A 16,392-nucleotide genomic window follows, 5' to 3' on the forward strand; every position below is an offset into this window, starting at 1 on the left:
GTATGGTAAAGACCTTTTCTCTTAAGTAATTCATATATTGTGATATAACTATAGAATTTTGAAAATTTCTACTTAAAAAGTAACACCATATTTTTTTCACATGCACAAAAGCTTGGACGACATGTGCATATCGATGAGGTATTTCAACAAACTCATCTCCGAAAGGGATCTAGTGAGTTTGTTGATGAAATATCTCGGAGGACACATGTAAGCAAACACTTTCATTTGTTTCTCATAAAAGTATAATTTTGACCCTATTTCACTAATACCTTGTTTACTTAACAGGAAGAATTTGAAAATAGACTTTCACAAGTCAAATCTAAGCAAGGCTCTTGTGTTGATCCATCAGATCCCAATGTTGATCCTACAACGGAAGACACAATTAGGACTTAGTGTTGGGTTGTGGTTGTTGGTGGAAAAAATAAAGGAAGACTATATGGGACAAGACAACTAGTTGCAAACATAGGTGGAAGTAGTAGCCTCAGGCACCAACCATCTTCTTCCACTTCCAGTGCTGAGGATGTTACGTACCTCAGACAAAAACTAGAAGCCTGTGATTAGGCTTATGAGGAATTGAAAGGCCAGTTTCAAAACTTACACAATCTAGTCTTGAGATTGGTGCCTCCTTACCACCATGCCCTTTAGCAACCTCAATCGAACCTAACACCGTACCAGTAGCAACCCACACTGGTCCAGCCCAGTCCAGTCCAGCCCAGTCCAGTCCAGCCTGCACTAGTCCAGCCCAATCCAGTACTAGAGTAAACTGTGGGAGAGCACTCTGATTCGAATGACTACTTAGACTATTAAGACCATATATAAGAGTTATTGAGGACTAGTTTTAAGTTGGATTGAGTAATAAGAATTTGATACTTTCACTTTATATTTACATACATATACATATTATGTTTAATTAATATTTTGATATATGTTTACGTTTAATGTTGGAGTTGAATTAGATATATATTTGTTTAGAATGGATCAAATTTTATAATTGGCATGTTTGTTTTTGAATATTTGTGGTTTGCAAGTTTGGTTTGTTGTGTGTGGTTAGCAAACATACAAAACATACTCAATATTTACTGACGACTTTATCGATGAATATGGTATTCGTTGGTAAGTGTTTAAATTACCGATGAATCTCAAATCCGTCGATAAATCTTATAGATAAGCCTGACAAAAATTTATTATCAAAAATCCGTAAAAAATTATTACTTATTGACGGATATCAGCAATTATCGATAGAACTTGCTATCTATGCACAATTTTGTTGTAGTTTATGTTTAGAATTAGAATAATATGACTTGGTCGGTTACCATTTTCTCTGGTCTTTTACCTAATTGTGTAGTCAATAAACATTTTGTGGGATTACACGAAGCATTTCTTTAGAAAAAGTGTATATAATAATTTCTTTTCCGGCTACATTTATGCTCCGCAAGAAGAGAATATAGAGCTGCTTACTTTGAATGCAATAGTGTTTCCCACGAATATATTTTCTATGCAAAGTTTTCTTTAATTAATTGAAAAGTGTCGTTTTATCAAGAAATTTAGGTCATCATCCATTCAGTGGTAAAATAAGAGCGTCAATCAATTATGCTTAGAATTAGAATAATTGGCTTGGTCAGTTACCACTTTCTGTGGTCTTTTACCAAATTGTCTAGTCAATAAACATTGTGATTACAGGAAGCATTACTTTAGAAAAAGTGTATATAACTTTTCGGAAGTCTTGGCTTTCATATTACTGAGAGAAAACATAAAAATACTTTTGAGATCAAGAATGATGGTGAAAAGTTTTAGAAAATATATGATGGTGAAAATTTAATAGACAAATGCAATAAAATATTTCAAAACCTTGGCACCACTGCTTCTTTTCACCATTGGATCAAGAAGCATATATAGAACACTTTAAATTTAATATTAACAAAACACCACGGATAAATAAATTTTTTGCATGTTTTGAAATAATCACTTAAATTTATTGCATATTTGAAATCCAGAAAAAAGGATTCAGTTGATGAAGTTTCCGCAACTTTATATAAAATATGACATTTCTTAAAAAAAAATCTATCAAAGTGTAAATTTATTTTGTAATATATTTTTCTACAATTTTCATTGGTTTTAATACTGTTTTGTAATGTTCACCAAAAACATTTTTTTTTGCGATAATAGTAATTTTAAATAAGTTTTGAAACATAGTATATATCTGTGTACTATTTTTTGACATTTTAGATTGGTTTCAGCATTTAGAAGCACTTTGAAAACTTATAAAAATGCCGAATGAATTGCTTACGGAGGCAGGGGATTGAATTTTCATAAAGATTTTGAATAATAAAATAAAAGTAAGATCTTAATCATTATACAAATGCTAATATGTTAGGTAAAAAGAAGATTACTTTTCATTTGACCAATAGGATTGTCTAAGCAATAAAGGTCACTATACCATGGGAAAATACATTTTTTAGTCTATGTAAAGCTGTCAAAATGAGCGGTCCGACCTGAACCTTCTGACTTGACCCACCACAAGTTGATCACTTAGTGGACCAATCTAACACAACTCACTTATTAGAAAATTAAGACTCGTTTTCATTGGATGAACTAACACGTAGAAAGCTTTTGTCCTGGGAATGGGATGGAATTTCTTACAAAGTAGTGGTTTTTCTCTTCTTTAATGTGTGGCAATTTACTATCGTTCATTGAAATTTGAAAAATTATTCTTTAAGTTTTATTCCAAACCTTAGTAGCTTTTTCTTTTCGAATTACCCATTGTTACCTGTCAATTGACTATTTGTAAAAATAATCGCTTATTACTTTAGTATTTTGAGGTTTTGAAACTATATAGTTGATGGGATAGATAAACTTAAGCAGATAGTAAAAGGTAGAAGTAGTAGTTGGAAGTAGTATATTTTATAGTTTTGTGTGGTTGTGTTAGATGTTGTCTTAGTTGTCTACAAATTGTAGTGTACATGGGTATTTATAGACCCATAGATTATTGTGAAAAATGTTAGTCATAACTTACGTGAAATGTTCTAGATTTTTACCTATCACTACAAGAAAATTCTGGATTAGTGACCAATTTTGGCGACCAATTTAAATACCAATTTATAAACAAAAAATTACTGGTAACTAAAATAGTTTAAAAAAGTTATATTTGGTCTCTAAATTGGAAACTAAAATAGTTTATATCATGAATTGGTGTTTAAATTGGTCATTAACATTAGCTACCAAGATTTTGGCTACCAAAATAATTGGTCTTTAATAGTGCGTAGTAGTTCAAACCTTGGTCTTGGTAACACCTTTGTGAAAATATTTGCAATTTTGTCTTCTGTCCAACAGTACTCTAGTTGAATCTTCATATTTGTCTCTATTTCGTTGATGAAAGCATATATATTTGCTATATGTTTTGTTCTAGTGTGATGCACTAAGTTCTTCATCATTGCAATAGTTGATTTATTGTCATAGTTGATTATAGTAGTTGCACTTTATTTTTCTCCCATATCTTTGAGTATCTTCCAAAGCCATATAGCTTGACTGATTGGTTAAGCAACAACCACGTATTCTACTTCAACTATTAATTGTGCAATCGTGGCTTGCCTTTTTGACACCCAGGAAAATATTCTTGATCCAACCAAGAAAGCGTATCCAGAACTACTCTCCATGTCATCCATTGATCCTACCTAATCACTATTAGTGTAGCCAATAATCCTTGAATTAGTCATTGTTTTGTACCTTATACCAAACTCCTTTGTGCCTTGTAGATATGTTAAAATTCTTTTTCCTACTCCATAATGAATTTGACCTCACTTTTGCATAAATATTGACAGAAGACTTGTGGCATTCATAATGTATGGTCGTGTGGGTGTGAGATATAATAGACTTCTAATCAAACTCATGTAGCTGTATATATCTTCTTCTAATGTTCCATCATCTTTATGTAGCTTTTTGTTTACCACTAATGAAGTAGCGACATGTTTACAATCATACATCTTGAACTTCTTCAATAGAGCTTTAATATATGGCTTTTCAGAGATAAATATACCTTCTTTTTGTTGTTTCACTTATATACCGAGGAAATAGTTCATCAAGACAAGGTCGGTCTTCTCAAATGTCTTCATCATGTCTTCCTTAAATTCTTTCATCGTCTTCATAATGTTTCCTGTATAAAGTTGATGTGTTGGAATCTGATTGAGTCAGGTCTTTATACTATTTTAGGCATTTTTGGTGTTTTGGATTGCTTGTGGGTGATTGGGTTCTTTGGAACCTATTCTAAAGTGCCAAAAATAGTAGTAGTAACACTACTTGTGTAGTGCCTATCGGCTCACCTCGTGCCGCCAGGCGATAGGGTCAACCAAGGAAGCTCCTAAAATGCGTAACGCTTGGCAGTGAGGAGGGTTCCGCCAGGCGATAACGACTGCCAACATCCAATTTCGTCCGGCTAAATGCATTTGTTTGGTTAAAAAAATAATAATAATAAAAATAATATAATAATAATAAAAAAATAATAAAAAAAATATGTTTTGGTTGATGGTAGGTTTTTTAACTTTATTTCTACCATGGGAAAAAAGAAAAAAAGTGAAAAAAGAAAAAACCAAGAGAAGGAGAATCTAATTTATTTTTAATTATCACACTCTTTTCATGAGTCCAAATGTTTTACATCTTTTCACCCACACTGTTTGCTATTTATACTCTGCACATGACATGTCAGAAAAAGGACGTTTCATAATATCTATTTTTAAAGGAGGGTATAATATTAGGAGTAATATATCTTTTTTATAATAATTTGAATAAAAATCTTGCATTTACACTTATATGTCTCTTTGTGTTGTCAGTTTGGAAAAGTATTATTTTAATTAGAAGCAAATATTCTCGATAATAATGCTTTTAGAGAATGATACGATTTTAATATTTAGAAGAAAATATTTCTGGTAATAATTAGAATCAATTATATGAATAATATGTGATGATTTGATCATGATCTTTATATGACAGAAAATATGATTCTAGTAATTACAAGCAATATTTCGTTAATAATTATAATCAATACCGTTAATATTATGCAACGATTTAATTTCTATAATATGTTTCATGAAGACCAATTCCTTACCCATATATTTTATTATAATTAAACACCTAGGATCTTAGTGGTACTCCAAGGTGCCTATATAAGCACAAGAACTTCTCCAATGAGGGAGAGAGAAAAAGAAATTTGAAAAACTCCTCTCTTTTTTATTACAGAGCACACACACAAAAGGGGTCACCTTAAGATAAATTTTCTTTGCTCCTAATGCTTTTCATGATTCTTTTATAAGATCAAATATATGATCGTTTGAATTGTTTAAATATGTTTGGGGTTCTCATGTTAGATGATTTTGGGTTTGTCATTAATGTGCTCAACCTTTCCTTTTGCTTTATTTTTATCTTAGGTAATTAAAAAGGTGTTTTTTTTGTAGACTTTAATTCTCTAAAAAAATAATAAATAAATAAAACAAAAAATTTATATTTTCTTTATATAAGTTTTGAATGTCATGTCAAGTCTCGGACTTGCTTAATAATCAAAACACTCTTTCATAGACTTTTAATTCTTTTTGTTTAAATAGTAATAATAAAAAATAAATAAATTATAAAATTATTTTAAATATCATGTCAAATCTCGGATTTGCTTAATAACTTAAATCTTTATCATGTAGAATCTCGGGTTCTCTTGATATTAATAATTTATATATATATATATATATATATTTAAAATTTAAAAAAATAGTAATAATAATATCATTTTTTGTGGTTTCCTTAATCAAACTAGAAGTTACCAAGGAACCATGCATAGCACTGAATAGGGAGCCGCCGAATACACCAACTACACCTAACATGTGAAATGGATGCATAAGAATATTATGCTCAGCCTGAAATACAATCATAAAATTGAAAGTACTAGAAATTCTTAGAGGCATACCATCCGAAAAGCTTCCTTGACCAATAGGATAGATCAAGAAAACAGTAGTAGCGGCTGCAACAAGAGCTGAATATGCAACAACAATTCAAGGACGCATACCCAGACAAGTCTAAACCATTAGAACCCCTTAGAGGTTCTAACCAAGGAGCACGCAAATCCCAAAAACGCATAGTTTCTCCGCCAAAAATAACTTCTCCAATCGGGGAACGCATTAGATATTTACCTAAACCTGTAGGTCCTTGAGCAGATCCTACATTAGTCCCAAGACGTTGGTCTCTAACTAGAAAAGTAAATGCTTGAGCTTGAGAAGCTTCTGGACCAGTGGGCCCATAAAACTCACTAGGATAAGCAGTATTATTAAACCAGACAAAGCAACAAGCAATAAAACCAAACACAGATAAAGCACCTAAACTATTAGATAAGTAAGCTTCTCCAGACCATACAAGTGCACGTCGAGCCCATGCAAAGGGTTTGGTTAAGATATGCCAGATTCAACCAAGTATACAAATGGAACCCAACCATACATGCCCTCCAAAAATATCTTCCAAATCGTCCACACTAACAATCCACCCTTCGCCTCCAAAAGGTGATTTTAATAAATATCCAAATAGAATACTTGGACTAAGGGTCAAATTGGTTATTTTTCTTACATCTCCCCCCGGGAGCCCATGTATCATATATACCTCTAAAATAAAGAGCCTTGAATACTAGAAGAAAAACACCTATACCTAACAAGATTAAGTGAATACCCAAAATTGTAGTCATTAAACAGCTTTTTTGAAAGAATGACGTTATCCCTGATTTTCCAAATGGAAATACGTAGGAGCAAGGTACAATCCTCGTCGGGCCAAAAAATAAAAGAATATTTTTTTTATCTCTATTATTTTGTATGTTTTTTATTTCACTACAAGAAAATTTCTATTTTGCTAGAGAAATTAGCGAGGAAAAATATTTGTAGCTAATTCCTCGCTAATTTGTGAGAAAAAAGTGAAAGAATAAAATTGTAGCAAGTTTGTAGCAAAATAGCTACAGATTAGCCAGAATATATATTTGTAACTAATCTCTCACTAATTTGCGAGAAAATGGCGAAGGAAATAATTTGTAGCTTTTTCGTAGTAAAATAACTACAAATTTACTAGAACATATATTTGTAGCTAAGATGTAACTAATTTGCGATGAAATAGCGAATGAATTAAATTGTAGCTGGTTCGTAGCAAAATTGTTACAAATTTACTAAAAAAATATATTTATAGCTAATCCTTCTCAATTAAAATATACTATGATTATTTTTAATTTTAATATAAATATATATTTTTTAATTTAAATTTTTTGAAATTATTTTTAGTTTAGATATTTTAAAATTATTTTTAATTTAAATATTTTAAAATTATTTTTTTAAATATAATGGTATATATTGAAATATATACTATAAATATAAATATTAATAAATTAATTAAAATATATAATAAAATAAGATAGGAGATTAAATATACAAATTTCAATTTTACTAAAAGAATTAAAAGTTTAAAATAAATATAAATTACTTTATATTTATTATATTACTTTAATAAAATATTATTAACATTATAAGAAATTAATTAAATATAAACTTATCGAGAAACTAATTATAATTAGTTATTTACTATATCATTTGTTATTTTTCATGAAAAAGTATTTTTTACCAGTTTTTAAATATAATTATATATATTGAAATATAAATGATAAATATAAATATTAATAATTTAATTATAATATAATATATTATATACTTTTAAAAAATATTAAATTATTGATTATTTAGTGTTATGTTATATTTTTAATTTTAATATCGTTATTGTAAGACATAATTTAAAATTTATTTGTGTTTCTTAAGTAAAAGTTTAATTTATTTTCAGTACCTCCGTATCCAATATAATTTTCAAAGTATTTTCATAAAAACTCTTTCTCTTTCATAAAAGCTTTCAGTACTTTCCTTCTGCAACTTTTTTTCTCTTTCTCTTTAAGTTTTTCCTCGCTGCTTGAATTTGTTCATCTTCTTTTCGTAGCATCACCTTCGTATGGGGAAATCTAAGAAGAAATTTCCTCGCTGATTGAAGAAAATGTAGAATTTGTTTCGTTTATCTCCATCTCATACTGTTCACTGTGGGTTCTATCTCTTACCACCGTTCGATCATCTCCGTCTCACTGTTGTTCGCTGTTGTTCTTCCTCTCACCATCGTTCGAGTAGTTGCATCTATTGTTTGCTCCTATAATCGGTAATTTACTCTTCTATTTGCTTTTCAATCTTCAATATTCCATCACTCATGACAATAATTTTCGTTTAAGAGCTCATGGGGTCGTTCAATCTATTCACGGTGTCGGCTGATGTTCAAGGTTTCAATCTTCCACTCCAAATCTGAATTTGGTTGGGGCCTTTGATTCAATTAATCAAAACAGGTATTTCGTTAGATTTTTAGGGTTTGAAAATTCGTTGAATCTGAAATTTCGTTGAGGCTTGTATGATTTGTTTTTCTCCCATGATTCCTCTTTGTGAAATAGAGAAATAAGAACACTGCAAGCTTAGAAAGGGGTCATTTGGGTGATTGGAGTTAAGAAGGTGTGAATTCATTTGTGAAATAGAGAAATCTTATAGATGTCGACCTTTTATCTTCCTTCCACGATAGTTTAGAGTTAGCTTCCTATTATCTGACAGAGTTCCCTGGTTTCTTGAGAAACCATTCCAGAAATATTGACCTCTTATTAAATATGAAATTTGGAACTTAAGGAAGTACCTGTTTTAGTAAGCTATTATTTTTATTATTTGCTTCAGCTACAGGCGTCAAACCATGCTTACGTGAATTAAATCTAGGATCATGATCTCCTTCCAGTAGATGCCTATCGCAAATACAGGATTCTAAAATTACACAACCCTTCTTCAACACTACTTATGAATAGAATAAATAATACATCACATCGTTTATATCACATACCTGCTTGGAAAGACTGACCTTGTAGATGGTGAAGACAACTGAGAGTAGCCTATATTATCTAGAGGCAATTGGTCGTTTGGTTGCACTCTCAATGTTCCATTTATTTGACTGCTATCAGAATGGTCACTCGTATTGCCTCTGGCTGCATCCATTTGAAATTTGTTATTGATGGACAATTAGTTATACTAGTAAGATTAGCTAGAAAAGAGGCCCCTGTAAACATTCAACTAATATACTAAAATACCTATAGAAGGACCTGATTGATGAGCTTCATAAGATCTGTGGTCTTGTTCCTTCCATGGAGCAACCAAATCTAATTTTTGCTCCATTGATTTTTTTTCCTCTACCCAAATAGAAAAAAGTGCACAAAGATATTTTAGCAGCTTTTTTCTAAGTTATTGCTTGTAAGAATCTATTTACTCCTCTCAAATAATATTTCATATTTTATTAAAAATAATGTTACATTTTCAAGAGTCGTAGATCACAAAAAGAGAATAAAACACTTATGAAACTGAATGGAGGATAAACTTTTAAAATCTAATTTCATGGAAAAACATTGCTTTATGGAGTACACGTCTTGATTTTGCAGATGAAGCACATAATTCAATTCTTAAATCTGCTTCATCACATTACATTATGTGCATGGACTATAGCATTTCTTCAAGTGCAAGAACTATTCCCACGTGGTATCAGTTTCTGCATTGTTTATTGTTGCACTCTAGGTGTACAACAGTAATCATCTAAAAATCATCACTACCCTTCTTGAGTCCAGCTTAGGAGTGATAAGGATTTTTACAAGACTTTATGCTCTCAACTTGTCACATAACAGTTTAAAAGATACTAAACATTAAGAATTACTCATCACGTATAATATAACAATAATAATACAACTCCTACTACATAATAATTAATATTAATTTGTTATATATTTCGTTAGTCAAAACATTTCTACGTACAAAAATTGCAATTAGAAAATAGAAGAGTTAGATTTAAAAGAAACCTAAGTCTTTTTGCTTTGGTTTTAGTTTTTCAAATGATTAAAAATACGTCACCATAGGCTGGTGGAAAGAAAAATCTATTTTCATTAAATTAGTAGGGTGATGTGACAGTTTTTCTAAGTTTAGAAAGTATAATAATCCTTGACTTGCAATTTATGGTATAAAAGCATTTTAAAGAAAAATTACATACGCGTGAGATAAACAATATTGATGTGACTTTATGTTAAGTAATAATAAAAAAGAAAAAAAAAACTCCAACTAAAAAATACAATTGATCAAAAAGTTTAATTAATTTTTTTGTTTATTAAAGGTACAATTTCTGTAAAACTTAATGTTTTATTTAAGATAGGATAAAATATATTGAAGAAAAGTGAAGTGCAAGGTTTCAACCCGAATATATCTAATTTGAAACTTAATGTTTTATATTATCTATGTTTAGAAGTGAATTCTCAACAAACAATAAATTTCACTAAAATATTAATAATTTTTAAAAAAATGATTTTTTAAATATATTGAATTTATATTTATATTTATTTGTATATTGTAACTACTGTAATCACATGGCAGATATAATATCTTGCTTCAATTAATATTTACTTATATTTACTTTATTTTAAATAATTTTTGTTCTTAATTTTAATTATGTCTTCAATTAGTGTCAATCTATTCTTTTCAAAATGTTAACCAATGTTTAAACTATCTACAAGGACAATGAGACCTGATAAAGGATGGATGTTGCGAAGAAAAGATCAATTTGGTAGTATAACTGAGGAATTTAGAAATGGCGTTGATGGCTTCATTCAAGTAGCTAAAAGAGATCCAAAATTTGCTGATGTAACAGGGCGCATTCCTTGTCCATGTGGAAAATGTAGGAATCGTTATTGGGATATATCATTTAATGTGGAAAAGCACTTGTATCACCATGGATTTATGGATGGGTACACAAATTGGACCCTTCATGGTGAAGAAAGGTGGACAGATGGTGCGTCTGTGGTCCAAGACCGTGTTGAAGGAAGTACAAATCCATATCATGATGTGGTTATGAATGCTTTTCATGCTAGATCAAATCCAGAAGTACAAGAGGTGGAAGAGGATCCAAATCCATCAGCTAAGAAGTTTTTTAACCTATTAAAGAGTGCTGATGAACCTTTATGGGATGGTTGTAAGAAGCATACAAGATTGTCAGCGGTAACACAACTCCTAAACTTGAAGTCAGAGTTTAACATGAGTGTTAGTTGTTATGATCGAATGATTGCTATAATCAAAAGCATGCTTCCAGAGTCAGAAAGGTTGCCTGAAAATTTGTACAGATCAAAGAGAATGGTGAGTGAATTGGGATTAGGATATGAGAAGATAGATGCATGTCCTAATCATTGTATGCTATATTACAAAGAAAAAAGTGACAAGAATGTTTGTTTGGTGTGTAAAGAACCACGATTTAAACCCAAGACAACAATAAAAAACAAGGATGTGCCTTACTCAGTGTTAAGATATTTCCCCATTATTCCAAGACTTCAACGCCTCTTTATGTCTGTTAATACTTCAAAATATATGCGATGGCATGCAGATGGAGTACGCCAACAGGAATTAATGATGACACATCCAGCTGATGCAGAGGCTTGGAAAAAATTTAATGCAACTTATCCTAAGTTTGCTTTTGATCCACGAAATGTCAGGCTTGGACTTTGCACGGATGGTTTTAATCCATTTAGTAATTCAAGTAGCCCATACTCATGTTGGCCGGTGTTTTTAACACCTTACAATCTTCCTCCAAGCATGTGTATGAAAAGGGAATACATATTTCTTACTCTTATGATTCCTGGACCCAGATCACCTGGTAAAAGTTTAGATGTTTATCTCCAACCTCTAATCGATGAGTTAAAGATCTTATGGGATATTGGGATTAATACTTTTGATGCATGGAAAAAACAGAATTTCATTATGAAAGCAGCATTAATGTGGACAATAAGTGATTTTCCAGCTTATGGAATGTTGTCTGGATGGAGTACTCATGGAAAATTTGCTTGTCCCTATTGTATGGGGGATATTAATTCATTTACTTTGAAGAGTGGTGGTAAACCTTGTTGGTTTGATTGTCATCGTCGATTTTTACCTATCAATCATTCATTTCGTCGTGATCAATGCTCTTTTAAGAAGTCAGTAGTTGAGAACTCTTTACCACCACAAGAATATAGTGGCATAGATGTAATAAATCAAGTAAATCAACTTCAAAAAGTTACGTTTGGCTTGAAATCAAGCAAGCAAAAGCAACCTAATTTTGGTAAAACCCATAATTGGGTTAAGAAGAGCATATTTTGGGAATTGCCTTATTGGTCTACTAATATGGTTCGTCACAATTTAGATGTCATGCATGTTGAAAAAAATGTTTTTGACAACATTTTCAACACTGTGATGGACATAAAGGCCAAGACAAAAGATACTGCAAATGCAAGACAAGATTTGAGGTTGATATGTAAACGTCCCAAGTTAGAGTTGGTGTTGGAGAATGAGAAGTATAAAAAACCAAAGGCAACATATGTCTTGAATTCTGACCAGAGAAAAATGGTGTGTGAATGGATAAAACAACTAAAGTTTCCAGATGGCTATGCGTCTAACATTTCACGTTGCATTAATGTAGATGAGGGAAAAATATATGGGATGAAAAGTCATGATTGTCATGTTTTTATGCAAAGACTTATTCCTTTAGCATTTCGTGATATGTTGCCAAAGCCTATATGGGGTGTTTTAACAGAGGTCAGCTTGTTTTTTAAAGAGATTTGTGCAAATGCAGTGCATGCTTCTGTGATGGAGCACGCTAAGATTTCTATCATCGAAACAATTTGTAAGCTTGAAAAGATTTTCCCACCAGCATTCTTTGATTCAATGGAACATTTGGTTATACATCTCCCATATGAAGTTAAGGTTGGAGGACCTGTGCAATATAGATGGATGTATCCATTTGAGAGATGCATGTTATATTTGAAAAGAAAGGTTCGAAATAAAGCAAAGGTTGAAGGGTCCATTTGTGAAGCATATGTTTTAGAAGAAATTTCTAATTTTGCTTCTATGTATTTTAATCCATCCATTCAAACAAGGCGTACTCAAGTTTCTCGTAACGATGATGGTGGTGAAGATAAAAATACAGAGAAGTTATCTATTTTTAGACACCCATGTCGTCCTATTGGTAAAGGCCATAATAGATTATTAACAGAGGAGGAACTCCATATTGCTGAGACATATGTCATTGTAAATTGCAAAGAAGTAGGACCATATCTACAGTAAGTTTTTCTTTTTGTAATTTATCTATTCATAATTAATTTAGTTATGATATTAATTGTTGTCTGTATTAGGAAATTTGAGGATTCATTAAAGGAAGCAAATCCTAATATCTCTGACGATGAAATATTGATGTCTCGAGATAAAGATTTCAATAGGTGGTTGAAGCACAAAGTGAGTTGTTTCTCATTACAGTTTAAATGTTAATTTGATATTTGTTTTATTAAGTGATATAATTATATATTTTCTTTTTGTAATCCTCTATAGGTGCTTACTGGTCAAGTTGAGGATCGATTGATTCGAGAGATAAGTTACGGCCCGATTAAGATTGTAACTTCCTATAATGGTATAATAGTAAATGGATATAGATTTCATACTAAGGAATACGGAGCTAATAAATCTACCATGAACTATGGGATATGTGTTAGAGGAAATATATACGGTGAAAATGATTTGGACTATTATGGAATTGTTGAAGAAATATTAGAATTGTCATATCTTGGATATCAAAACAAAATAATTATCCTACGGTGTCATTGGTTTGATCCTTTTCATGGTGTTAAAGTTGATAAATATGGGTTGGTTGATATCAAGCATAAATCAAAGCTTCAGTCAAATGAGCCATTTGTATTAGCTGGACAAGCTCAACAAGTGTACTATACAAGGTATCCACATAATAAGGGTAGAAATAGTGCTAATTGGTGGACAACTTGCAAGGTTAGACCAAAATTATTTATGGTTGAGACATTAAAAAATGATGAGGATTTTTCAAATGAGAAAGTTGTTAATGATTATTTTCAAGATGATGGATCAATGGGAATGACAAATATTGTTTTGGATGACGAGGAAATACAATTGTTTGATGATAATGCCCCAATGGAAGAGGTAAACATGGATGATGTTCATTATCCGATACACAATGTGCATAATGATCAATTTTTCAATGACAATGATGAGCTTCTGGATGAAGATATAGAGTTAAATGATTTAGACGAGGAGTTGGATGATTCAAATAATGATTTAGATAACTCAGATGATGAGTGGCTATGAATGAATCTACGTAAGTTTATTTAATAGTAGTGATATTGTGTTTTCTTATGTGATTGCTTATGAAAGTATCTTTTACATTTCATAAGGTAAGTAGATGTGCATCAATCACTTACTGCTATTTCTGGCTATTCTTGATTGGATTTGAAACAAATCTTGAGTGAATTATTCTACACTACACTCACTTTAGTGTTAACTTTCCTGCTGTTTTGGATTTGTCAGGGACAATTGCATGTGAAACATTGTTGTGGATTCTTGTCGCTCAACTTTCCTAGTTTTGTCTCATTAACTTCCTTCTTACTGGTTGGATCATTAATCTTCGAGCTATTTTACATTTACTTTGATTTTCTGTACAAGTTGGAGTAATTAACCTTATACTGTTTGGACAACACTTGAAAAAAATGGTATTCTTACTTTTCACATTTGAATTTATAAGTCAAATATAATGCATTGTAATTTGTCACATTCAAAATGCAATATCAGATAGCAATTGTCTGTCAGATAGAAATGAGTTGGTCACTTGATAGAAAGAAATAAATATTTTGGAATTGGTTACCTGATAACTTACTAAAAGGAGATATGATACAGAGAGATGGAGTTATATTGTACATGTTTGATATAAACCAACTTCCACACTAACATGGCAGAAAGTAAGATGAATATGTCCATTTACTATCATTAAGGAAAGTAATCAGTTTTTATACATAAATTGCATTTTTTTTACAGGAAGAAGAATACAAACGCCCAATTTCTTATGGTGAATTATACAACAAAGTTCACAAACGAAAAGATGGTCAATATGTGTCCAACAAAACAAAAAGCTTCATTGTAAGAATGTGTTTATTTTATAAATGTTAAACTACTTATTTATATAATATTGCTAACATATTGATTTGATGTAGGAATCATATGAAAATGCTATGACTGAAAAATATGGGGAAGACACGTCAAAGCATCCTATAGTTGACTCTGGTGTTTGGATAAAAACAGGTGGTGAAAATAGGAAAGGTAGAATCTATGGAATTGGTCACAGTTTGGATCTTGGCATTGGCCCACATGTTTCATCCTCAACAGTTGAAGGTCCCTCCTCCCAAAATCTAAATCCAACAACTGAAGAAATCACTACACTGACTACACAAATATCTAATTTGCAAGAGCAGGTGAAAACACAGTTGCAAGCACAGACTGATATGCAAGCATTAATGCAAGCACAAATGAAGGCACAAGCAGAAATGCAAGCAGCTATGCAACAACAGATGCAAGAGCAAATGCTATCTTTTAAGAGAGAATTATTGTCTGCTTTGAAGAAACAAGAATGAAGACATGTCTTAAAGAATCTAAAACTTTGTTTGTGTTTTAATTGTGTTGATGCATTACTTTTTGTTGATACCCTCCAATGCTTTTGTGTCCTAAAACTATTATACATTGGTGGAAACTTTTATGTTGTTTTGTACTGTTGGATGGATATACTTTGATCATTGTAGGATTGATTATCTATCCTTTTTAAATAGGTATTGCAAATATTGGAGGTATTTAGACACTTTTTTGTGAATAATTTATTTTTTGTCTTCTTTTTTTATTATGGGCATAGGTTTATGGACATGACTCATAATAGAAAGTGAATAACAATTAAGTAATTACAATTAACAAAATAATATTTTTAAATCTAATATTTTGTGAATAACAAAATCAGTGATAAAAGAATTGCGACAAATTAGCTACAGATTAGCGAGAAACAAATTGCAACAAATTAGTTACAGATTAGCTATGGATTAGCGGGGGAAAAATCACGACAGATTAGCTACCGATTAGCGACCTATTAGCGAGAACAAAATTGCGACATACTAGCTACAGACTAGTGATAACAGAATTGCGACAGATTAGCTACGGATTAGCGATAACAAAATTGTGACAGATTAGCTACGGATTAGCGATAACAAAATTGCGACAAATTAGCTACGGATTAGCGACAACAAAATTGCGACAGATTAGCTACGGATTAGCGACAACAAAATTGCGACAGATTAGCTACGGATTAACGACAATAGAATTGCGACAGATTAGCTACGGATTAGCGACAACAAAATTGCGACAGATTCGCTACAGATTAGCTAGAAAATTTAAAACTTTTTCACTTCAATTAAAGATGGAATAGAGA

At 31.2% G+C, this 16,392-nt stretch overlaps 1 protein-coding gene, 1 long non-coding RNA gene and 1 pseudogene across 2 annotated transcripts; 2 read left to right on the top strand and 1 right to left on the bottom strand.

The window, feature by feature from the left end:
- Window positions 1–532: 532 nt before the first annotated feature.
- Window positions 533–6,709, bottom strand: LOC114165416 (annotated as a pseudogene).
- A 1,171-nt stretch (window positions 6,710–7,880) lies between these two features.
- LOC114167304 lies at window positions 7,881–10,685 on the top strand. Its single transcript, XR_003600166.1, has 3 exons — window positions 7,881–8,199; window positions 8,270–8,380; window positions 10,619–10,685. It is a non-coding gene; the product is annotated as an uncharacterized LOC114167304 (long non-coding RNA).
- Window positions 10,686–10,721: 36 nt separating this feature from the next.
- On the top strand, window positions 10,722–15,774 carry LOC114167303. Its single transcript, XM_028052358.1, has 6 exons — window positions 10,722–13,189; window positions 13,262–13,361; window positions 13,455–14,247; window positions 14,457–14,638; window positions 14,961–15,062; window positions 15,137–15,774. The coding sequence occupies exons 1-3, from the start codon at window positions 10,842–10,844 to the stop codon at window positions 14,235–14,237; spliced, it is 3,231 nt and encodes a 1,076-aa protein (XP_027908159.1). The 5' UTR covers window positions 10,722–10,841; the 3' UTR covers window positions 14,238–14,247; window positions 14,457–14,638; window positions 14,961–15,062; window positions 15,137–15,774.
- Window positions 15,775–16,392: the final 618 nt, after the last annotated feature.

This window comes from Vigna unguiculata, chromosome 10 (assembly GCF_004118075.2).
Source record: "Vigna unguiculata cultivar IT97K-499-35 chromosome 10, ASM411807v1, whole genome shotgun sequence".
In the NCBI taxonomy this organism is placed as follows: domain Eukaryota; kingdom Viridiplantae; phylum Streptophyta; class Magnoliopsida; order Fabales; family Fabaceae; genus Vigna; species Vigna unguiculata.

Excerpts from the sequence above, each read along its gene's own strand:
- LOC114167303 (XM_028052358.1), top strand. The coding sequence starts at position 10,842 with ATGGATGGGTACACAAATTGGACCCTTCATGGTGAAGAAAGGTGGACA. Across the intron at positions 13,190-13,261 it reads GAAGTAGGACCATATCTACA|GAAATTTGAGGATTCATTAA; the intron begins GTAAGTTTTTCT and ends TGTCTGTATTAG. Across the intron at positions 13,362-13,454 it reads ATAGGTGGTTGAAGCACAAA|GTGCTTACTGGTCAAGTTGA; the intron begins GTGAGTTGTTTC and ends AATCCTCTATAG.